Raw genomic sequence first — 24,818 nt, 5'->3', positions numbered from 1 at the left:
TTTCCATCCACAGACTCATATGAAAGCTTGTTTTTTGTGAGACCAATTGTACTTTGTAATGACACCTTTTGTTCTACCATAAATTGTACAGCACAACCAAAAAATATAATTTTTTGGGTAAATTGAAAAGAAAACACCAAATATGTTATTAATATTTTTTTTTACCCCTTTTTAGTAAAATGGGAAAAATCCGTGATTAAAATTTTTATTGGGGGAGGGGCTTTTTCAAATTATTTTTTAACTCTAAATAAAATAGGGGACTATCTACAGCAATCATTATACTGCTAATACTGTTCAGTGCTAATCACAGGCATAGCACTGATTAGTATTATTGGCGATCGATCTTCTTTTCTGGTCTGCTGGAAGGCAGACCATAGAAGAAGACCCTTGGATGATGGCCGGAGCAGGTGTTCTTGGATGATCTGTGGTGGTGGGTAATCAGATCAGTCATTAGAAGCCCAGCACTGCTGCAGATGCCTTGATCTGTATTGATCACAGCACCTCAGGGGTTAATGGCGGACATCAGCGAGATCGCTGATATCCAACATTACCAGCGGGTCCCTTGCTGCTGACAGCATCATGCATGGGACCTTCCATGCATGATGCCTGATGCATCAGGATGTTCCTTTATGTACATTGTCCTTTAGGGGTTATAAAAGAAGCACCCCCAATTCAACCGCTGTTGCTGGACAAATTTCTTGGTTGCTGTCTGCTAATTAATGGATGGTTGCACTGCCAGCCCACCATCTGTGAGCAAAAGGAGCAAGGTGAAGATAGAAGACTCCGGACACCATTTCAACTATTTGCAGTCTCTACTATTTCCCTCCCCCATTAACTCCCACCCCCCAGCACGCAGTGACGTTGAGACAACTGAGCTAACCGGCACATGTAAATTAAACTAAATTAAACGGCATCTAAAATCTTGACTGTGAACATTAATCTCTGATGTCTGCTGTTAGTGACGAGTCCCCAGAAATCCTGTACTCATATCTATGAAGCGTGCACAGCTCCTGCGCTCACTTCATGGAATATAAACACTGCAAAATGTAAATGTACATCATGGTGCTCTGAGTACATTTTTGTCTGAGTCCTCGAGGGGTTATTTCTTTTATAGGTTGCAGTTACCATGGATGATGTGGTCATCTAAGTATTCTGTGCAATTATATATTACTGACATTCTTTATAACTTATTATTATGGTTTTCAAATATATTTATATATATATATACATATATATATATATATATATATATATATATATATATATAAATGTTGTCTGTTTGTGATTGTTGGATAAGTTGTCAAGGAAAAGGGGGTAAAAAATCAAGTTGGCAACCCTGATCACAAGAGCAGATTGCTACTGCTTCCTTTAGTTATTCATGTACAACAGCAGCTTATAACATCCTGTAGAAAGGTTTCTTCTTAAAGTGGCACATATAATAATATTAGGTAGGTTTAAATACGTTAATACACATTATACAGTTATGTAATTAGAGGGCACTTCATGTGGTGAATCCCATTAGAACTCTTTGCAAAAATGTAATTAAAATACAGATAAGTTAACAGCAGATGGTGCATTTTGTTTACTTTTCTCTATCACAGAAATGTGTAAATTACATCAATTCCTGTGTTACTTTGCTGCGTGGGTGGTTTCAAACACCTGCTACCAGAAATCGCTTGGTTGAGAATTCCTAGTTAGACCCAAATTTCTATATTCTATTAAATTTCTAACAACAGCATTGTACGAAAAAAAAAAAGAGGAAAAAAAAAAGGATTACATTGTGAAAAGAAAAAGGACATAAAAAGCTTTATAAATTGTCTATCATCATAATCATATCAACGCACAGAATAAAGATACATTTTTACTGCACTGCGAACGACATGAAAATAATGGAAATAAAAATATAAAAAAATATAAAAAAAGAGTTTTTCGCAAAAAATGCTGCATGCATTAACTTATTTACCACTAACATAAAGTTAGTGGTAAATAAGGTGTTTGACGACTTTTCACTAAAGTCGGATGTGTAAATGAATTTTTTTTTCACTAAAATGCTGGGTTTTCCCCAAATTTTACATTTTTACAAGGGGACATTTTACATTTTAATAGGAGAAAATACGCCCCCCAATTTGTAACCCATGTGTGGACATCAAGTGCACTGTGGACGCACTACAATGCTCAGAAGAGAAGGAGTCACATTTGGCTTTTGGAAAGCAAATTTTGCTGAAATGGTTTTTGGGGGGCATGTCCCATTTAGGAAGCTCCTTAAAGGTGCCAGAACAGAAAAAAAAAGCCCCACATGGCATACTATTTGGAAAACAACACCCCACAAGGAACATAACAAGGGGTACAGTGAGCCTTAACACCCCACAGGTGTTTGACAAATTTCCACAAAAGTTGGACGTGAAAATGAAAAATTTGATTTTTCATTTTCACAAGGGGTATTAGGAGAAAAAGCCTCCCAAAATTTTGTATGGAGCATGGAAATACCCCATGTGTAGACGTCAAGTGCTCTGCTGGCGCACTACAATGCTCAGAAGAGGAGGAGCGCCATTGGGGTTTTGGAGAGAGAATTTGTTTGGAATAGAAGTCAGGGGCCATGTGCGTTTACAAAGCCCCCATGGTGCCAGAACAGTGGACTCCCCCACATGTGACCCCATTTTGGAAACTACACCCCTCACAGAATTTAATAAGGGGTGCAGTGAGCATTTATACCCCACTGGTGTTTGACAGATCTTTGGAACAGTGGGCTGTGCAAATTAAAAATTTATTTTTTCATTTTTATGGACCACTGTTCCAAAAATCAGACACCAGTGGGGTGTAAATGCCCCTTATTACATTCCTTGAGCCATGTCGTTTCCAAAATGGGGTCACATGTGGGGGGGTGGGGTCCACTGTTCTGGCACCATGGGGGCTTTGTAAACGCACACAGCCTTCCATTTCAGACACATTCTCTTTTTTCCTTGTGAAATAAAACATTTGGGATAACACCAGCTTTTTAGTGAAAAAAAATTTTTGATTTTCACGTCCAACTTTAATAATGGAAATTCTTCAATTGCGTTACAAATTTTATTTTTTTTCCTTTTGCCTCAGAGCCCTGAAGCTACAAGCTACACCTGTGTATCTTCCCTATTCTGTTTCTCTGTTTTAACTATTCTAAATGGTGCCTGTGTAATGTATATTTATTAAAAGAAATCTGCCTTTGTTACCCACAGCTTAGCTTTCATTCTTTAACCCTTTAACGACGCAGGACGTATATTTACGTCCTGCACCGGCTCCCGCGATATGAAGCAGCGCGACCCCGCATCACATCGCATTGGTCCCGGCGCTCATCAACGGCCGGGACCCGCGGCTAATACCACACATCGCGGCGATGTGCGGTATTAACCCTTTAGAAGCGGCGGTCAAAGCTGACCGCCGCCTCTAAAGCGAAAGTATCCCGGCTAGTCAGTCGGGCTGTTCGGGACTGCCGCGGTGAAATCGCGGCGTCCCGAACAGCTTTCAGGACACTGGGAGGGCCCTTACCTGCCTCCTCGGTGTCCGATCGACGAATGACTGCTCCGTGCCTGAGATCCAGGCAGGAGGAGTCAAGCGCCGATAACGCTGATCACAGGCATGTTAATACACGCCAGTGATCAGCATAGGAGATCAGTGTGTGCAGTGTTATAGGTCCCTATGGGACCTATAACACTGCAAAAAAAAGTAAAAAAAAAGTGTTAATAAAGGTAATTTAACCCCTTCCCTAATAAAAGTTTGAATCACCCCCCTTTTGCCATAAAAAAACATAAAACAGTGTAAATAAAAATAAACATATGTGGTATCGCCGCGTGCGTAAATGTCCGAACTATAAAAATATATCATTAATTAAACCGCATGGTCAATGGCGTACGCGCAAAAAAATTCCAAAGTCCAAAAAAGCATATTTTGGTCACTTTTTATACCATTAAAAAATGAATAAAAAGTGATCAAAAAGTCTGATCAAAACAAAAATCATACCGATAAAAACTTCAGATCAGGGCGCAAAAAATGAGTCCTCATACCGCCCTGTACGTGGAAAAATAAAAAAGTTATATGGGTCAGAAGAGGACATTTTTAAATGTATAAATTTTCCTGCATGTAGTTATGATTTTTTCCAGAAGTGCGACAAAATCAAACCTATATAAGTAGGGTATCATTTTAACCGTATGGACCTACAGAATAATGATAAGGTGTCATTTTTACCGAAATATGCACTGCGTAGAAACGGAAGCCCCCAAAATGTACAAATTGGCGTTTTTTCTTCGATTTTGTTGCACAATTATTTTTTTTTCCGTTTCGTCGTGAATTTTTGTGTAAAATGACTGATTCCTTAAGGGGTTAAACTGCTTTAGTAAAACTAAAGCTGTGCCGTGACTGGTTGCTATGAGCAACAACATTTTTCTTTTAGACCATTTTGATAAATCTGTCCCATAATTCTAACATAAAACACATAAATTTAACAGCAATTTTACAAGCTCTATTCAAGTAGATACAAAAGGAAAATCTCAGCAAGTATGAGAAATCACTAACATGAATTCTCCAAAGACACAATATAATAAAGGTAACAGTGATTGCAAGTTAGAGAAAAGGTTCACAATAACCTGAGTGTCAAATTAATCTAAAATGTGTCAAGAAGAACAGCTAAATGCCTACTATTAAATACTGAGGAACAATAACCCTGTCGAACATATTGTCTTCTGAATTTTTAAATGCAGAAACATCACAATGCTCCACCAGTATTATACAGTGTAGTCATATGTCAAGCTATACATGTCATGAACTAAAGAATAAGATGGAAAGTACAAAGAGTTCTTACTTGCTGATATCAAATTTATTTTCTTACATTCTAATGTGGCCTTTAAGTAAACAATATGATAGTTAATATATAAATCTATACCTATCGATATATAAAACTAGGCTATGTAGAAAAAACAAAGAAGTAATACTGTATTATACATATATTGTACACTAGTCCACACATTAAGGGCAATATCAGACTGACACAGCTTAGGATCACACTTATATGATAAAATAGTACAGGTGATAGACAACAGTTTGTGATGATTCTAGGGTGCTTACGCTTATGACGAATAGCAATGTACAATCCATATAATGAGAAAACAAGATTGCACTCACCAATGGTATTCACACAATCAGGTTTCTTTATTTATCAAGGGTAGGGTCACATGTGCCATATTTTGCTGCTGCATATTTTTCTGCCCATTGAAGTCAATGGGTAGCAAAATACACAGCAAAAAGGCGTGTGTGACCTTACCTTTAGAGTGTATTCATATATACAGTATCCTGTGTATATTTGATGCGCAGGATTTGAAGCTGCAGATTTAATGCTGCAGAGTTGCAATGTAAACTAAATGACTGAACACAGCTTCAAATCCTACACATCAAATATGCACAGGATACTGTACGTGGACCCACAAAGCCGTATAACATAGAAGGCTAGGTACTAGTGGAGAACATCTGGCCTATGGTTATTTCTCACAACCCACTGTGCTTGCTACAATGCGAGTCACGCTGGATTATTAAAACAGATACTTTAGGCATTCTAGGATAAAATAACAGAAACAATGTATTTCCATTGTTGTAAGTCTGTGTAGTATAATAGGTACATAATTGCGTAAAATAGCTAGGGAATAACTGAAGTTGTTTTAAACAGTCTATATTATGCATTATTGTTATGTTATAAATTAAGTTTGTTTTATTGTACTGGTTAGCTATGGGTTAAATAGAATTGTAGCCTGTTTTCCCATCATGTCTTGACAAAGCACAGTGGGTTGTCATAGGCTAGGTGTGCTCTACTAGTACCGAGCCTGCTATGTAATACCGCTTTTAATGAATAAAGAAACCTGATCATGTAAATACCCCTGGCAAGTACAATCTATTTGTACTGGTTAAACCCGTAACCCCTTAAGGACTCCGTTTCAGTTTTTGCACTTTCGTATTTTCCTCCTTACCTTTTAAATATCATATCCCTTTCAATTTTGCACCTACAGACCCATATGATGGTTTGGTTTTTGCGCCACCAATTGTACTTTGTAATTACATCAGTCATTTGACCAAAAAATCTAAGGCAAAACAAAAAATATATATTTGTGGGACAAAATTGAAAAAAAAAAAAAAAACATCATTTTGTAACTTTTGGGGGCTTACGTTTCTACGCAGTGCATTTCTCATAAAAAATCACACCTTATCTTTATTTATCATATGATTATAATGATAACCTACTTATAGAGGTTTGATTTTGTTTTTCATCTGGTAAAAGTTCTTACCTACATGCACGAAAATTAATACATTTAAAAATGTCCTCTTCTGACCACTATAACTTTTTTTATTTTTCCACATACAGGGATGTTTGAGGGCAAATTTTATCAAGTTTCAAGTTTTTATCGGTACCATTTTTGTTTTGATCGGACTTTTTGATTGCATTTTGTTCATTTTTTAATGGTATAAAAAGTGACCAAAAATATGCTATGTTTCACCATGGTGGTCCCGATCAGCCGGACTGAGCGGCCAGGAAGCATTTTTTTTAATTTTAGACGCGTCTAAAAGATTAATACCAGGCATCACCGCGATCGATGATGTCCGGTATTAGCTACAGGGTCCCGACTGTTGCTAGCTGCCGGGCCAGACCCGCTATAGCACGGGAGTGGGCGCAGGGTGTACATGTACTTCTTTAAGGAGTTAAGGACACGGCCCATTTTGGCTTTGAAAAATAAAAAATTTGGGGCTATATAAACATGTTTAAAAAAAATATTTCATTTTCACAGCTCACTGTTCCAAAAAACTTCAGTAATGAGAGAAATTTAAGAACGTAGCACTTACCCCTATAGCAATGCAAAAATAACTAAGATTATTTATTTCAGAAACATAGGTGCAGGTTGCAGGCAGGGACGGTGAGATAAAACAACATGAGCTCCTCTGAGCGGTGACGGCTCAGTTTCGCGGCAAATCCCGCTTGGTCACTCCTCACCCGATGTTGCACATGGCCCCAAGTTTGGTCTCCATGGGGTGTCAGACAGCTGAGGAGTAGCGTGGTCATAGCAATGGGTAAACAGTGCGATGCTGTAAACCCAGCCTGTGAAAGGCAACTATACCCAACAGGGGGAGCAGCAGGGCAGCCCAACTTGAAAGAGCAAATAAGGACACCGGTACCTAGGAGAGAACAAAAGGTAAAAACACAGAAACAAAGGAAAAATGCATCGACATTTACGTTCAAGGTTCAGTTTGTTGTGCTCGTTAAGCCAGAGAGTGCCAGTTGCTCGCAATTTGGATATCCAGTGGGCTTCTTCTTGCTGCCGTCTACTTACGGAATCCAATACTGGGCGCGGGTCCCTCACGAGTGCGATGCCAAAACATCTGAGGATGTCTGCGGAACTTTCATGCGCTTTGCTGACGTGATACGAGATCCTGGGGACCCCCAGCCCTAGTCTGGTGACGCAGATGTGTTCTCTGAGCCGGTTGAAATGGGGGCGTATAGTTGATCCCATATAATACCGTTCACACGGACACATCAAACAGTAGATGAATGTATGTGGTACGACAGGTATTTACATCTTTCCCTGTGATGAGGAATTTGTAATAGGCACATCTGCCACATTTATGATTACCCTCTAATGGCGAAGTTTCAAGCTACGTTCTTTTTCTGTTAGCAGTTCTGAATTTGTTACTGATCAGTTTATTTTTAAGAGAGGTACTCCTCCTGTAGGTCATTAAAGGTTTATTAATAGCGACCTTCCTGAGTACTGCATCATCCTCATTGAGGTTCCAATGTCTGGAGATGGCTCTCTGAATTTTGGTGGCCATATTGCTGTACTTGAAAGAAAACGTGAAACTTTTTACTGTGTATAGTTCGTTTTATTTATGAGATCACTATGTAAGCGTGTTTCTGTCTTTTTTAGAGCAGTTTAAAGAAGCTTGTCCACATAGCCTCTCTTCCGAAGGTGAGTACATAATTCTTCAGACTGTTCTTTGAAGTCTGCGGGATCGCTATTAACTTTCTAAAGGCATAACAGCTGACTGAACGGGATTGCTTCCTTTGTATGTTTGGGGTAGAATGAGTTATAGTGGAGATATGCAAGAGGGGCAGTTGGTTTCCTGTAGCCCTTGGTGGAAAATATTCCTTCAGAGACCTGAACTATGGAGTCAAGAAACGTAAGGTGAGTGGGGCTGAAAGCAAATGTGAAGAGCATATTCATTTCATTCTTCTCATTAAGGTATTATACAAAGTTCTTAAAGTCAGTCACCACCCATCCAAACAATGAACACATCATAGACAAATCTCTGTTAAAATGTGATGTGTTTAAGGAATGGGTTACTGCTGCTGTAGAGTTTTGCTTCCAGATGTGCCAGATATGTTAGCAAAAGTGCAGAAGACCGGGGTACCCATAGGAGTCCCATTGTAATGCTTGTACCAGTCCCCATTAAATTGAAAATAATTGTTGTTGAGTATGAAAAACAAAGCTTCTGACACTAAACTGCAATACTCTATTGACTTTCCCGCAGCCTGCAGGAACTAGTTAACAGCCTCTACTCATATGGAATGCGGGATCAGTGTCTATAAATACTCAACATCTACTGAGCCCAGACAGTCTCCCTCTTCCAATTTAGGTCCTGAAGTCTCTAGAGAGGAACGAAAAGGAGTACGAATGGGCTACTGTGGAGCTCTGTATAGACATTCCTTAGTTTGTATGATGAGTGATTTTTTATAATAAATACAGTTTTCTAATTACATATTGTGGTATTTCCAAACACTCATCATACAAACTGGGACTGAGGAATTTCTATACAATACCCAATTTTATACTACTCTCAGGGTGTGAGAGTTAACCTCGTTTTATTTTGTTGTGAGCTGCACATATTCTAATTTTTACTGTGGAGCTCAGCAAGTGTAAAACAGAATTGAGAAGTCGCATAGGCCAGGAAAATTTCTTCTACGTCCTCACCACAAAAATCAGCGTTTGAACTTTGCAAATGAACATATAGACAAGCCTGATGCATTTTGGAAACAAGTTCTGTGGACCGATGAGGTTAAAATGTAACTTTTTGGCCGGAATGAGCAAAGTTTGGAGAAGAAGGGGAACAGAATTTAATGAAAATAACCTCTGTCCAACTGTTAAGCATGGGGATGGATCAATCATGCTTTGGGGTTGTATTGCAGCCAGTGGCACAGAGAACATCTCACGAGTAGAAGGAAAAATGGATTCAATAAAAGCTAATTTTGGATGCTAACTTGATGCCTTCTGTGAAAAAGCTGACGTTACAGAGAGGATGGCTTCTACAAATGGTTAATGATCCTAAACACACCTCGAAATCCACGAGGGATTACATCAAGAGGCGTAAACTGAAGGTTTTGCCATGGCCTTCACAATCTCCTGACCTCAACATAATTGAAAATCTATGGATAGACCTTAAAAGAGCAGTGCGTGACAGACAGCCCAGAAATCTCAAAGAACTGGAAGACTTTTGTAGGGAAGAATGGGCAAAGATACCTCAAATAAGAATTGAAAGACTCTCGGGTGGCTACAAAAAGCGTTTACAAGCTGTGATACTTGCCAAAGGGGTCAGTACAAGATATTAAAGGGGTATTCCAGGAAAAAACTTATTTTTTTATATATCAACTGGCTCCAGAAAGTTAAACAGATTTGTAAATTACTTCTATTGAAAAATCTTAATCCTTTCAGTACTTATGAGCTTCTGAAGTTAAGGTTGTTCTTTTCTGTCTTAGTGCTCTCTGATGACACGTGTCTTGGGAACCGCCCAGTTTAGAAGCAAATCCCCATAGCAAACCTCTTCTAAACTGGGCGGTTTCTGAGACACATGTCATCAGAGAGCACTTAGACAGAAAAGAACAACCTTAACTTCAGAAGCTCATAAGAACTGAAAGGATTAAGATTTTTTTAATAGAAGTAATTTACAAATCTGTTTCACTTTCTGGAGCCAGTTGATATATAAAAAAAAGTTTTTTCCTGGATAACCCCTTTAACTCTGCAGGGTGCCAAAACTTTAGCAGATGTCATTTTTTTGTTTTCTGTTATTTTGAAAGTGTAAATGATGGAAATAAAACTAACTTTTGTTTACATATTATAAGAATGTATAATCTGTAATTTGATGCCTTTTGGAGATTTTTTCCATCTTTCCTTGGCTTCTTTATGCACATTAATACAAATTTTTACCTGAGGTGCCCAAACTTTTGATCCCCACTGTACAAGAGACTGCCTGGATTTGGAAAGTGTACAGATTTTAACCTGGAAAAACAGTATAAAGACAACACGAAGAAAGAAAAAAATTACTGGACTACTGAGTCGGAATTGAACAGAGCCCCTAGGAATCAAAAGCAAAGACAGTCCTGCAAGACTGAGAACATAGTGACCTCAGCACTGAGCGACGTAGCACCCCCTTAAGGTCCAGGATTAGAGGAGGTGGCAGGAAGCAGAAGCGACCTCACTGTGAAAAAAAGCCGATAAGGGCAATAGCGTAGTGATGATGTCTAGCCAAAAGTACCTTCACGAAGCTATGAGGCAGCTCAATGATGAAAGGACCTGTGTCAGGGTAAGACAGGATCCTGTACAGAGGGTGACAGCTAATTTACAGTAATTTTTACTCCAGCAAGTGGAGAGAAATGCCCTATCCAGGAGCACTGCAGAGAAACTTCTGCCTCTTTGCCCCTCGAGACTACAATGGTACCACCTCCCCTAAGTCCACAAAGTCCACAGACTGGTGGATCTGCCAGTGTGCCGATTGTTCCGGGAATTGGCTGGGTGACAAAATATTTATCACAATATGTGAACTGGTGCTTGCATCCTCTTTTAGTGGATTTCCCTTCATACGTCAGAGACACAGATGACTTCTTGAGTTGCCTTCAGGACCTAAATTGGAAGAGGGAGACTGTCTGGGCTCAATAGTCATTGAGTCTTTATAGACACTGATCCCGAAATTCCATATGAGTAGAGGCTGTTAACAAGTTCCTGCAGGCTGTGGGAAAGTCAAGAGAGTATTGCAGTTTTGTGTCAGAAGCTTTGTTTTTCATACTCAAGAACAATTATTTTCAATTTAACGGGGACTGGTACAACCAGTGCAATGGGACTGCTATGGGGACCCTAGTCTCCTGCACTTTTGCTAACATATATCTGGCACATCTGGAAGAAAAACTCATCTACAGCAGCAGTACCCTTTCCTTAAACACATCAAATTTTACAAGAGATTTGTCGATGATGTGTTCATTGTTTGGAGTGGCAATAAGAATGACTTTAAGAACTTTGTACAGTTCCCTTATGAGAAGAATGAAATGAATATGCTCTTCACCCTTGCTTTCAGCTCCACTCACCTTACGTTTTTTGACTTCACAGTTCAGGTTTCTGAAGGAATATTATCCACCAAGGGCTACAGGAAACCAACTGCCTCTCTGGCATATCTCCACTATAACTCCTTCCACCCCAAGCATACAAAGGAAGCAATCCCGTTCAGTCAGTTGTTATGCTTTAAGAAAGTTAATAGTGATCCCACGTACTTCAAAGAGCATTCTGAAGACTTATGTACTCACCTTTGGGAGAGAGGCTATGCAGACAAACTTCTTTAACCCCTTAAGGACCAAGGACGTACCGGTACGTCCTTGGTCCTGCTCTTCTGATATAACGCGGGGTTACACAGTAACCCCGCGTCATATCATGGCGGGCCCGGCGTCATAGTGAAGCCGGGACCCGCCTCTAATAGCGCGCAGCGCCGATCGCGGCGCCGCGCGTTATTAACCCTTTAGCCGCGCGCTCAGAGCTGAGCCGCGCGGCTAAAAGTGAAAGTGAAAGTTCCCGACTAGCTCAGTCGAGCTGTTCGGGATAGCCGCGGCTAATCGCGGCATCCCGAACAGCTGACAGGACAGCGGGAGGGCCCCTTCCTGCCTCCTCACTGTCCGATCGCCGAATGACTGCTCAGTGCCTGAGATCCAGGCATGAGCAGTCATGCGGCAGAATCGTTGATCACTGGTTTCTTATGAGAAACCAGTGATCAACATAGAAGATCAGTGTGTGCAGTGTTATAGGTCCCTATGGGACCTATAACACTGCAAAAAAAAAGTGGAAAAAAAAAGTGAATAAAGATCATTTAACTCCTCCCCTATTAAAAGTTTGAATCACCCCCCTTTTCCAATAAAAAAAAAAAACACAGTGTAAATAAAAATAAAAATAAACATATGTGGTATCACCGCGTGCGGAAATGTCCGAATTATAAAAATATATCATTAATTAAACCGCTCGGTCAATGGCGTGCGCGCAAAAAAATTCCAATCAATAAGTCCTATCAATGCAAATGGTACCGTTAAAAACTTCAGATCACGGCGCAAAAAATGAGCCCTCATACCGCCCCATACACGGAAAAATAAAAAAGTTATAGGGGTCAGAAGATGACAATTTTAAACGTATTAATTTTCCTGCATGTAGTTATGATTTTTTCCAGAAGTCCGACAAAATCAAACCTATATAAGTAGGGTATCATTTTAATCGTATGGACCTACAGAATACATATCAGGTGTCATTTTTACCGAAAAATGTACTACGTAGAAACGGAAGCCCCCAAAAGTTACAAAACAGCGTTTTTTTTTTCAATTTTGTCGCACAATGATTTTTTTTCCCGCTTCACCATAGATTTTTGGGTAAAATGACTGACGTCATTACAAAGTAGAATTGGTGGCGCAAAAAATAAGCCATCATATGGATTTTTAGGTGTAAATTTGAAAGAGTTATGATTTTTTAAAGGCAAGGAGCAAAAAACGAAAATGCAAAAACGGAAAAACCTCCGGTCCTTGAGGGGTTAAACTGCTCTAAAAAGACAGAAACACGCTCATGTAGTAATCTCATAAATAAAACAAACTACACATGTAAATCTCAGGAAAGACGTTTCACATTTTCTTTCAAGTACAGTAATAAGGCCACCTAAATTCAGAGACCCATCTCCAGACACTGACACCTCAATGAGGATGATTCAGTACTCAGGAAGGTCGCTATTAGTGACCAATCTTTAGTGACCAACAGGAGGAGTAACTCTCTTAAAAATAAACTGGTCAGTAGCAAATTCAGAACTGCTCTCAGAAAAAGAATGTGGCTTAAAACTTTGCCCTTAGAGGGCAATCATACATGTGGCAGATGTGCCTATTACAAATTCCTCATCACAGGGAAGAACTTCAAAATAGGAGTGGACATTCATGTCAAAGACCTTATTACCTGTTGTACAACATACGTCAGCTACTGTTTGACGTGGAATCAATTGTACACCCCCTTTTCAACTGGCTTAGAGAACACATTCGCCTCACCAGACTGGGACTGGGGGTCCCCAGGATCTCACAACTTGTCAGCAAAGTGCATCCTAAGATGTTTTGGCATCGCAGTTGTGAGGGACCCGCACCCAGGACTGGATCCCATAACTAGACTGCGGCAAGAAGAGGCCCACTGGATATCCAAATTGCGAGCGACTGGCGCTCTCGGACTTAATGAGCGCAACGAACTGAACCACTTTTTCTGACTAGCACCGTAAATGCCTATGCTTTTTGCATTTAATTCTGTTTTTACCTTTTGTTCTCTCCTAGGTAATGGTGTCCTTATTTGCTCTTTCAAGTCAGGCTGACCTGCTGCTTCCCCTGCTGGGGCTAGTTGCTGGGTTTGCGGGATCTCACTGTTTACTCATTGCTATGGCCACGATACTTATCAGCTGTCTGACACCCCAAGGAGACCGAGTGTATTTAAGTCAGCCGTGTGCAACATCGGGTGATACATGACCAAGCGGGTTTTGAAATTAAACAGAGCCGTCGACGCTCCTCTGAGCATGGAGGAGCCCATATTGTTTTATCTCCCTATCCCTGGCTGTAACCTGCACCTATGTTTCTGAAATAAAGGATCTTCATTTTTTTGCATCACTAAAAGGGTAAGTACTATGTTCTTCATTTTCTCTCCTTACTACATTTTTGTTACTACAGTAAAATCTCCCTTAGTGGACACCTCCCAATAGCAGACAGTTTTTAATTCCCCGGCAGAGTCCCATAAGACTTAATGTATTTGCACCCTCCGAATAGAGGACACTCCCATAGCGGATGCAGACACACCTGAAAGGGGACAAAACACTCCAAATAGGGGTACAAAACACTCCAAATAGGGGACAACCAGGCTTATGTGCCAGCCCTACCTTGTACACAGGGCTGCCGTCAAGGGGTACAGCCAATACCCCAGTAAGGGGCCCAGGCCCCCGCTGCACCCCCCTGCAGAAGCCCTGGCACAGAAGCAGAAAACCCTGTTTAAACAGTGATCTCCTGATTCTGTATTTTAGCCGGCCACATCATTCACCCCCTTCTTCACTGACCCCCCTGTGCCACTTTATTTTCCCTGTGCCACATAATTTCCTCTTGACAACCCCCCGTGCTATTTTATTACCCCTCTATTATCCTCTGCACAAATTCATCACCCCCTCTTTACCACTCCCTGTGTCATTTCATCCCTCTTTATCCTCCTGTGCCATTTCATTCCCCCTTTATCCCCCTGTGCCACTTCATAAAGAGGGGGGTGATTAATTTACACAGAGGTTAATAAAGGGGCAATGGAATGGCACAGGGGGGATCAGGGGGAAATTATGTGGCACAGGAGGTAAGGGGGGATAATTTGGCACAAGGCACAGGGGGAATATGGTGGCACAGGGTAAAAAGGGGTATGAAATAATACAGGGGAGGGAAAAGGAGTGATTAAACGGCAATGGGAGATTCTACTGTAATATTGCCTTTTATTATGTTTTCTAGGTAATTAATTCCATCATTTTCTGAAGACCTTTAAAGCCTTATTCCCCAATGAGGGACATCTCTCAGTAGTGGACACTTTTTTATTCTCCGTAAGTGTCCACTATTGGGAGATTCTACTGTATATATTCGGGACGTTTCTGCACGCCTATGCTGCATACTGTACGGGATTTCCTAACAGTTTTTATGCCTCCTGCCACCCACAAAATCTTGCGCCAAGCAGCTTTATTTCTTGTTCCAAAAATCTGTCAAGACACCTGTGGGGTATAAATGTGTATAAATATAATGGGGTATAAATGTGCCTCTTATTACATTCCTTGAGAAGTATGGTTTCCAAAATGGCGTTTCTTCTGTTTTAGTACAAAAAAGGAAGCCTTAAAACCTACTCCTGGTGCTCCTTCATGTCTGAGGTCTAAGGTTGACTCTAGTAGCACATATAGGATATTTCTTTTAAAAAAAAACAACAAAAAAGGCAAAGTTAGGGCAATAAATATGGGTTGCATTTTTATGTAAATAGATGCTGTGTTATGGGAGAAATTGGAGATTTCGACCTCTCTCTTCCACTTTTCTGTTATTTCTGTGAAACACCTAAAGGCTTAAACTTTTTTAATGTAATTTTATATACTTTGAGGGGTGCCAATTCTAAAATGGGATAATTTATGGGGATTTCTAACATACAAGCTCCTCAAATCCACTTTAAAACTGAACTGGTCAGGACACTGATATAAGTGTCAGCAGAGAGCACTGTGGTTAGACTGGAAAGAACTACACAACTTCCTCTGTAGTATACAGCAGCTGATAAGTACTGGAGGGCTTAAGATTTTTATATATTAGTGTCTGTATAAATTTCTGTCATTAGAAGATTTGCACAGTTGATTTAAAAAAATAAAATAAAAAATAGATTTTGCCTCTAATCTTTACAGGGTTCTGTATGACCTCTATTATCTCTCTGTAACTGTACACAGCCTATATATGATTCTTCCTTGCAGACTGGCTTTTATGTTCTCCTGTCTTTCTCCAGCCTGAGTGAGCTGTCTTCAAAGACCCCCCCCCCCCACACACACACACACTTTATACTGTGTGTGCAAAAGTGTCCATTGCTATAAGCACTGTTTACATATTTGTTGTAGTTTCAATTTATAGCCAAAAACCACAGTGCAGTGCCAGATCTGTTAAAGGAAATCTGTCATCAATGTCACTTGCACTAACCTGCCGATACTTACTTGAACCTGTTTTAAGCTCTAGTTCTCCTGGTATCTTCTTCGGTATCTTTTGTTACGGGGCCGACTTGGAGCATAGGTGGAGCTTTGTGACATCATTACTCCTGCTTTTCTGCTGGGTCACACTGCTAGCAAACAGCAGCAGTTAAGTCACAAAGCTCCACCCATGCTCCAAGTCGGCCCCGGAACGGAAAATACTGAAGAAAATAGTGGGAAAACTGGAGCACAAAACGGGATCAGGTAAGTATCAATGTGATTAGTGTCACCTGCACTACCTGTCTGTACTGACAGGTTCCTATAGGTGAAACTGATGACAGATTTCCTTTAAACTAAAGCCCCTACAGACTTACAATGAGGCCTGTCAAGTGCTGCGAACATTTTTAATGGAAGAAAATAATACTGCAAGCATCCCTATTATATCTACCACATATAATGGAGCAACAAATAATCCAACTGAAGCATTCCAATGTAGATGTGAATACAGCCTTTAATGTTTAATTATTTAGTAGCAAACACGTGAGGCAATAAAACAGCTGAGCTAGTATGAGTTTGTGCCCCCATCTTCTGATATCAGAAGTGAGTTTTAGATTTCTAAATGAATAAGAAGTTTGTTTCCTTTTCATTGACTCTGTCACCGCTCTGCTCTGTCCGCTTAGGAAGCAGAGCAATGACTCAAGCCGTTAATAAAGACAAGGGGATGGGACAAAGGCCGGAGCAACAGGTGCTGGTAAGTAGAAGTCTGTTAATTGGTTCCCTTTAACCCCGTAGATTGTTATGAAAATGTTGATGTCATTACAAAGTACAATTGGTGACACAAAAAACAAGCCCTTATATGGATCTGTAGGTGCAAAATTTAAGTGTTATGATTTTTAGAAAGGGAGGATGAAAAAACGAAAGTGCACAAACAAAAATTGGTCCGGTCCTTAAGGTCAAAGTGGGCTTGGTCCTTGAGGGGTTAAGCCTATGATGCCAAGATATCTTACTGAGTAAAATGCTTCTATTAGTTCCATGCACCACTCTGTGCTGTTTCATGCACAGGACTCACACCCAGAAGTGTTGTAGTGCAAATCTTATTATTCTACTGTCATCTGTGACCTTTCCAAACATTCCATGTGGCAAAAGACAATGTCATAATTCACATGATCTACAAGAGGCATGGCTATGCTGCGGTGGGTGATTAGTAGGGTGGAAGGGATTTACTGACGTAATTCTACAAAGGACTGCTTAGGTAATGTAAGCCTTTTACACAGTATTATAACTTGGCATCATAGGCCGAAGAAAAAAAAAAATCCCAGGATATGCCTTAACCCCTTAAAGGGGTACTCCGCCCCTGGCATCTTATCCCCTATCCGAAGGATAGGGGATAAGATGTCAGATCGCTGCAGTCCCGCTGCTGGGGTCCCCGGGGATCGCCGCTGCGGCACCCCGCCATCATTACTGCACAGAGCGAGTTCGCTCTGTGCGTAATGACGGGCGATACAGGGGCCGGAGCAGCGTGACGTCATGGCTCCGCCCCTCATGACATCACGGCCCGTCCCCTTAATGCAAGTCTATGGCAGGGGGCGTGGCGGTCCCATAGACTTGTATCGACGGTGGCGGGCCGTGACATCACGAGGGGTGGAGCCGTGACATAACGATGCTCCGGCCCCTGTATTGCCCGACATTACGTGCAGAGCGATCTCGCTCTGCGCAGTAATGATAGCGGGGTGCTGCAGCAGCGATCCCCGGGGTCCCCAGCAGCGGGACCCTGGCGATCTGACATCTTATCCCCTATCCTTTGGATAGGGGATAAGATGTCTAGGGGCAGAGTACCCCTTTAAGGACCTAGGGCGTATGGATACACCCTGGCTTTCTGGTACTTAAGGACCCAGGACGTATCCATACACCAGTGGGAATTTCTGTCCCCGCCGCGCGCCGATATCGATCAGCAGGCACCCCACGCAAATGCCCAGGGGGGGGGGGTCATCAGATCCCCCCATGTCGGCGATCGGCGCAAATCGCAAGTGAATTCACACTTGCGATTTGCGCCGATTCGGGTCTATGGTGACCCGATGACCCCGAATAGAAGGGGGAACATGGGTGTCCAAGACACCCACGATCCCCCTGAAACGATAGGAGTGAGGTGGCAGGGGTGCCACCCCTCGTATACCTGCTATTGATCATGAAGACGCGATGACCAATAGCAGATCGGGGGCGGGGGGCTTTACTTTCGGTTTCCCCGTCCTGCCCACCCACAATAGGCGGGGCAGAACGGGGAAACGACACAGGACGGGCGCCGAAGTCCACTCACCCATCGGCGACGGCAGCGGCCGACGATCGACGGAACAAGAGGACGGCAACGCAGCTCCGTGGATCCTACGGAAGCCAGTGACTTGCTTAGCAACATCTGGAGGGCTACAGTCTGAGACCACTACAGAGTGGTCTCTAAACTGTAGCCCTCCAGATACTGCAAAACTACAACTCCCAGCATGCCCAGAGAGCTGTTTAGGCATGCTGGGATTTGTAGTTTTGCAACAGCTGGAGAGCTACAGTTTGAGACCACTGCACAATGATCTCTATACTGTCGCTCTCCAGATCTTGCAAAACTACAACTCCCAGCATGCCCACATAGCAGTTTGCTGTCTGAGCATGCTGGGATTTGAAGTTTTGCAACATCTGGAGGTCCAGTTTGGAGATAACTGTGCAGTGGTCTCTATAAACTATAGCTCTCCAGCTGTTGCAAAACTGCAAATCCCAGCAAGCCCAAACAGCAAACAGCTGTCTCGGCATGCTGGGAGTTGTAGTTATGTACCTCCAGCTGTTGCATAACTACATCTCTCAGCATGCCCTTCGGCGATCAGTACATGCTGAGAGTTGTAGTTTTGCAAAAGCTGGAGGCACACTGGTTGGAAAATACTGAGTTAGGTAACTGAAGGTTTTCCAACCAGTGTGCCTCCAGCTGTTGCAAAAGTACAACTCCCAACATGCACGGTCTGTCAGTACATGCTGGGAGTTGTAGTTTTGAAACAGCTTGAGGTTTGCCCCCCCCCATGTGAACGTACAGGGTACATTCACACAGGCAGGTTTACAGTTAGTTTTCTGCTTCAAGTTTGGGCTGCGGCAAATTTTTTGCCGCAGCACAAACTCCTAGCGGTAAACTCACTGTAAACGCCCGACAGTGTGAATGTACCCTTAAAACACTACACTACACTAACACAAAATAAAGAGTAAAACACTACATATACACCCCCTTACACTGTCCCCCCCAATAAAAAGGAAAAATGTATCGTACGGAGGTGTTTCCAAAACGGAGCCTCCAGCTGTTACAAATCACCAACTCCCAGCATTTCCGGACAGCCACTGACTGTCCAGGCATGCTGGGAGTTTAGCAACAGCTGGAGGCACCCTGTTTGGGAATCACTGGCGTAGAATACCCCTATGTCCAACCCTATGCAATCCCCATGAAGTTCTCAAATGCGCATGGCGCTGTCTCACTTCAGAGCCCTGTAAATTATATATTTTTTTTAAACTAACATGCTGGTTTTGCCCCATACTTTTTATTTTGACAAGCGGTAAAAGCAAAAAAAGACCCCCAAAATACCCAGAGTACGGAAATACCCCAAATACCCCAAATGTGGGCGTAAAATTTTCTGCGGACGCACAACAAGGCTCAGGAGTGAGAGCGTACTATGTACATTTGAGGCCTAAATTGGTGATTTGCACAGGGGTGGCTGATTTTACAGCGGTTCTGCCATAAACACAAAAAAATAAATACCCACATGTGACCCCATTTTGGAAACTACACCCCTCACGGAACGTAACAAGGGGTATAGTGAGCATTTACGCCCCACAGGTGTTTGACAAAATAGTTGGATGGGAAAATGAGAAAAAAAATTTTTTCGCTAAAATGCTGGTGTTACCCTAAATTTTTCATTTTCACAAGGGAAAATAGGAAAAAAGCCCCCAAAATTTGTAACCCCATTTCTTCTGAGTAAAAACATACCCAATATGTGAATGTAAAGTGCTCTGCGGGTGCACTACAATGCTCAGAAGAGAAGGAGCCCCAAAGAGAAAATTTGTCCGGAATTGAAGGCCACGTGTGTTTACAAAGCCCCCACAGTGCAAGAACAATGGACCCCCCCACATGTGACCCCATTTTGGAAACTACACCCCTCACGTAATGTAATAAGGGGTACAGTGAGCATTTACGCCCCACAGATGTCTGACAGATTTTTGGAACAGTGATCCGTGAAAATGAAAAATTTGCACATTTTCATTTGCACAGCCCACTGTTCCAAAGATCTGTCAAACGCCAGTGGGGTGTAAATACTCACTGCACCCCTTATTAAATTCTGTGAGGGGTGTAGTTTCCAAAATGGGGTCACATGTGGCGGGGGTCGACTGTTCTGGCACCACGGGGGGCTTTGTAAACGCACATGGCCCCCCGACTTCCATTCCAAACAAATTCTCTTTCAAAAAGCTCAATGGCGCTCCTTCTCTTCTGAGCATTGTAGTGCGCCAGCAGAGCCCTTGACGTCCACACATGGGGTATTTCCATACTCAGAAGAAATGGGGTTACAAATTTTGGTGGTCATTTTCTCCTATTACCTCCTGTAAAAATGTAAAATTTGGGGAAAACACTGCATTTTTGTGAAAAAAAAAAAATTTCATTTACACATCCAACTTTCACAAAAGGTCGTGAAATACCTGTGAGGTGTTAAGGCTCACTGTACCCCTTGTTACTTTCCTTGAGGGGTGTAGTTTCCAAAATAGTATGCCATGTATTTTTTTTTGCTGTTCTGGCACCCTAGGTGCTTCCTAAATGTGACATGCCCCGCAAACACCATTTCAGCAAAATTTGCTTTCCAAAAGCTAAATGTGACTCCTTCTCTTCTGAGCATTGTAGTTTGCTCGCAGAGCATTTTACGTCCTAACATGGGGTATTTATATACTCAGAAGAGATGGGGTTACAAATTTTGGGGGGCATTTCCTCCCATTACCCTTTGTAAAAAGGATAAATTTGGGGGGGAAACGCACTTAAGTGAAAAAAAATTCTTTTCATTTACACATCCGACTTTAACGAAAAGTCGTCAAACACCTGTGGGGTGTTAAGGCTCGCTGGACCCCTTGTTACGTGCCTTGAGGGGTGTAGTTTCCAAAATGGTATGCCATATGGGGGTTTTCTGCTGTTCTGGCACCATAGGGGCTTCCTAAATGTAACATGTCCCCCAAAAACCATTTCAGCAAAATTCACTCTCCAAAATCCCATTGTCGCTCTTTCCCTTCTGAGCCCTCTACTGCGCCCGCCGAACACTTGACATACACATATGAGGTATTTCCTAACTCGAGAGAAATTGGGTTACAAATTTTGGGGGGATTTTTCATCTATTACCCCTTGTAAAAATTTAAAAACTGGGTCTACAAGAACATGCAAGTGTAAAAAATGAAGATTTTGAATTTTATCCTTCACTTTGCTGCTATTCCTGTGAAACACCTAAAGGGTTAACAAACTTTCTGAATGTAATTTTGAATACTTTGAGGGGTGCAGTTTTTATAATGGGGTCATTTGTGGGGTATTTTTTTTAATAAGAAAGCCCTTCAAATCCACAATTTTGTGAAAAATTAGAAAATTGCTGCTGAACTTTGAAGCCCTCTGGTGTCTTCCAGAAGTAAAAACATGTCAACTTTATGATGCAAACATAAAGTAGACATATTGTATATGTGAATCAATATAAAATTTATTTGGAATATCCATTTTCCTTATAAGCAGAGAGCTTCAAAGTTAAAAAAAATGCAAAATTTTCAATTTTTTCATAAAATTTTTGAATTTTTCACCAAGAAATGATTCAAGTATTGACAAAATTTTATCACTAACATAAACTAGAATATGTCACGAAAAAACAATCTCGGAATCAGAATGAAAGTTAAAAGCATCCCAGAGTTAATAATGCTTAAAGTGACAGTGGTCAGATGTTCAAAAAATTGCCGGGTCCTTAAGGTATATTTGGGCTGGGTCCTTAAGGGGTTAAGGAGGTTGTCAGAATTTTTCTTACATTGGCCAGGCCCCAACTGCTGCAGTTCTTCCCTTGCTGAGGTGAGTCAGGAAGTGAAAAGCAGCGGGGACCTTGCACCATTGAAACAGCTGCAGGAGGTCAGTGGCAGTAGGTGAGTACAGGGTTTTAACTCTGCTTTGTCACTGTAAAAATATTCTAAAAAAAATTGTAGACAACCCCTGTAAGATCTTTCATAAAAGCAAAAACAGAGGGTATATACATAAGAACAACTCAGTTTTCTGAAATATACAATTTTATCTTACCTATACTTAATGATTCAAAATCACATGTCCACTTCCTACAAGGACTGCTGAAATCCTAGAAAATTTTAAAGCAATGCATCTGCCCATGATGTACTCGTCAGCGGCAGTCATTTATATAGTTATCCTTTATATAGTAATAGTTGTACTCTCACCTACCAACCCTTACCGTGCAGTAATCGTAGTTATATGTGTAGACTATCAAAAAGGTAAATAAATCCACCTCATTGCTCAAATATACGTGTACAAAGCTTCCAGCAGGAGATAGTTCTGCAGAAGGTCACTTGCAGGTTCATATATTTCCTCACAATAGCTACTGGGAGGAGTTAAAGCTTTTCTATTGCAAGTATAAACTGTCAGCATATACTAACATCTTCTCCTGGGCTGGATCCAGGACAGGGTGCTTGTTAAATGTCACACTGTTGTTTGGAAGAAGTTCTATTAATCAACCTGTTAGGAGACTGTGAGTTGCGCTTTATGGGGAGACACCTTGGCCCTCTCACCATTATATCTGTTGATATATATTTATGTACAACCCGTCTACTTTCATATTGGGGACTGAGGGGGAGGTTTATCAAAACTAGTCCAAAGGAAAAGTTACTGAATTGCCCATAACAACCAATCAGATCGCTTCTTTCCTTTTTAACCCCTTAAGGACTGAGCGATTTCACGTTTTTGCATTTTCGTTTTTTCCTCCTTGCCTTTAAAAAATCATAACCCTTTCAATTTTGCACCAAAAAATCTGTATTATGGCTTTTTTTTTTTTTTTTTGCGCCACCAATTCTACTTTACAGTGACATTAGTCATTTCTACCGAAAAATCCACGGCGAAACGGAAAAAAAATTAATTGTGCGACAAACTTGAAGAAAAAATGCCCTTTTGTAAATTTTGGGGGCTTCCGTTTCTACGCAGTACATTTTTCGGTAAAAATGACACCTTATCTTTATTCTGTAGGTCCATACAGTTAAAATGATACCCTACTTGTATAGGTTTGATTTTGTATTGCTTCAGAAAAAAATCATAAATACATGAAAGAAAATGTATACGTTTAAAATTGTCATTTTCTGAGCCCTATAACTTTTTTATTTTTCTGTGTTCAGGGCGCTATGAGGGCTCATTTATTGCGCCTTGATCTGAAGTTTTTTGCGGTACCATTTCGTTCTCATCACACTTTGTGATCACTTTTTAGTGGTATAAAAAGTGATCAAAAATGCACTATTTTGGACTTTGGAATTTTTTCGCGCGTACGCCATTGAATGTGCGGTTTTAAAAGCGGTATATTTTTATAATTCGGACATTTCCGCATGCGGTTATACCACATGTTTATTTTTATTTACACTGTTTTATTTTGTTACTAGGAAATGCTGGGTGATTTAAACTTTTAATTCAGAAGGGAATACCTGAAAGGGTTAACTTTTTTTTAACGAGCTCATAGCTCCTATAGGGACCTATGAGCTTGCAATGGCTGATTGCATACACAGATTGTTGCCTTGCCGTTGCATGGCAACAAGCTGTGTAATCGGCGGTTGATTGCTCCAGCCTGTAACTCAGGCATGGGGCAATCAATCAGAGCCGGAACGCCGACGGAAGAAGGTAGGGACCTTCTTCTCTCCGGGTAGCTGATCCGGGCATCGCGATTTTATCGCGATGACCCCGATCAGCCCGACTGAGCAGCCGGGAAGCATTTACTTTCACTTTCGATGCGGCGCGCAGCTTTGAGCACCGCATCGGAACGGTTAATAGCGCGTGGCCGAACGATTGCGGCTGCGCGCTATTAGCCGCGGGTCCCGGCTGTGAATAGGCGCCGGGACCATGCCGCTATGACGCGGGGTCCCGCCGGGACCCCGCGTTATAGACAGGGACCGGACTTAGGACGTACTCATACATCCTAAGTCCTTAAGGGGTTAAAGAGGCCTCTGAAAAATGAAAGAAGGGATCTGATTGGTTGCTATGGGCAACTCAGCAACTTTTTCTCTGGACAGGTTTTGATAAATACCCCTGAGTCTTTTTCTACTGTATGTATACCTTTGAGTAAGTAATGTCCCCTCCTCTTGGTAATTTGAGTGCACTACATAAATGAACTATGTTCTGAAACAACATGGACATACTATATATGTAATCTTTAGAGATTGTGGGTGCTATAGGCGAACTGCAGACCCAATGGGGTGGTTATAGATTATGCATCAGACACCTGAGACTCCCATATGTAAATTATTGATATATCTGAATTGCCATATCCTGCATGTTTACTCTTATACGTTGCATCGTGTTGGACATTATTTATGTGTCACAAACTACACTCATCTTGTACTGGGCCTTTGGAATTGTATGTACAGTCTGTGTGATGATCTATATATTTAACGTTTGAAGGTGGTCTCTGTATGCCGTCATTGTGCATATTGCATTTATTTGGCTTGTACCGGAAGGCACTGTCACCAACATAAGCGATATGTTACAGATAAGGGCTGCACGATTTGGGGAAAATGTGCAATTGCGATTATGGGGGTTA

At 41.4% G+C, this 24,818-nt stretch overlaps 1 protein-coding gene across 9 annotated transcripts in view; it reads right to left on the bottom strand.

Annotated features, from left to right (window-relative positions):
• The window catches only part of KLHL26 (kelch like family member 26), a 62,041-nt gene that overhangs the window by 6,586 nt on the left and 30,637 nt on the right, over nt 1–24,818 (bottom strand). Inside the window, exon 1 of one of the 9 annotated variants that reach the window (XM_056574720.1) lies at nt 22,313–22,345. The exons of 6 other annotated variants lie outside the window; for them this stretch is intronic. Coding sequence is in view for 1 of the 3 variants with exons in the window: in XM_056574676.1 (XP_056430651.1) it covers nt 5,988–6,085 (98 nt within the window). In the remaining 2 variants the exon portion in view is untranslated. Of the gene's footprint in view, nt 1–5,987; nt 6,099–16,020; nt 16,042–22,312; nt 22,346–24,818 lie in introns of those variants that run through there. 2 more of the 9 variants (XM_056574732.1, XM_056574676.1) reach the window with 2 other exon arrangements.

This window comes from Hyla sarda, chromosome 1 (genome assembly GCF_029499605.1).
Source record: "Hyla sarda isolate aHylSar1 chromosome 1, aHylSar1.hap1, whole genome shotgun sequence".
NCBI lineage: Eukaryota > Metazoa > Chordata > Amphibia > Anura > Hylidae > Hyla > Hyla sarda.
The sequence above is the reverse complement of the archived record's forward strand: the minus strand, read 5'-3'. Positions and strand labels throughout refer to the sequence as shown.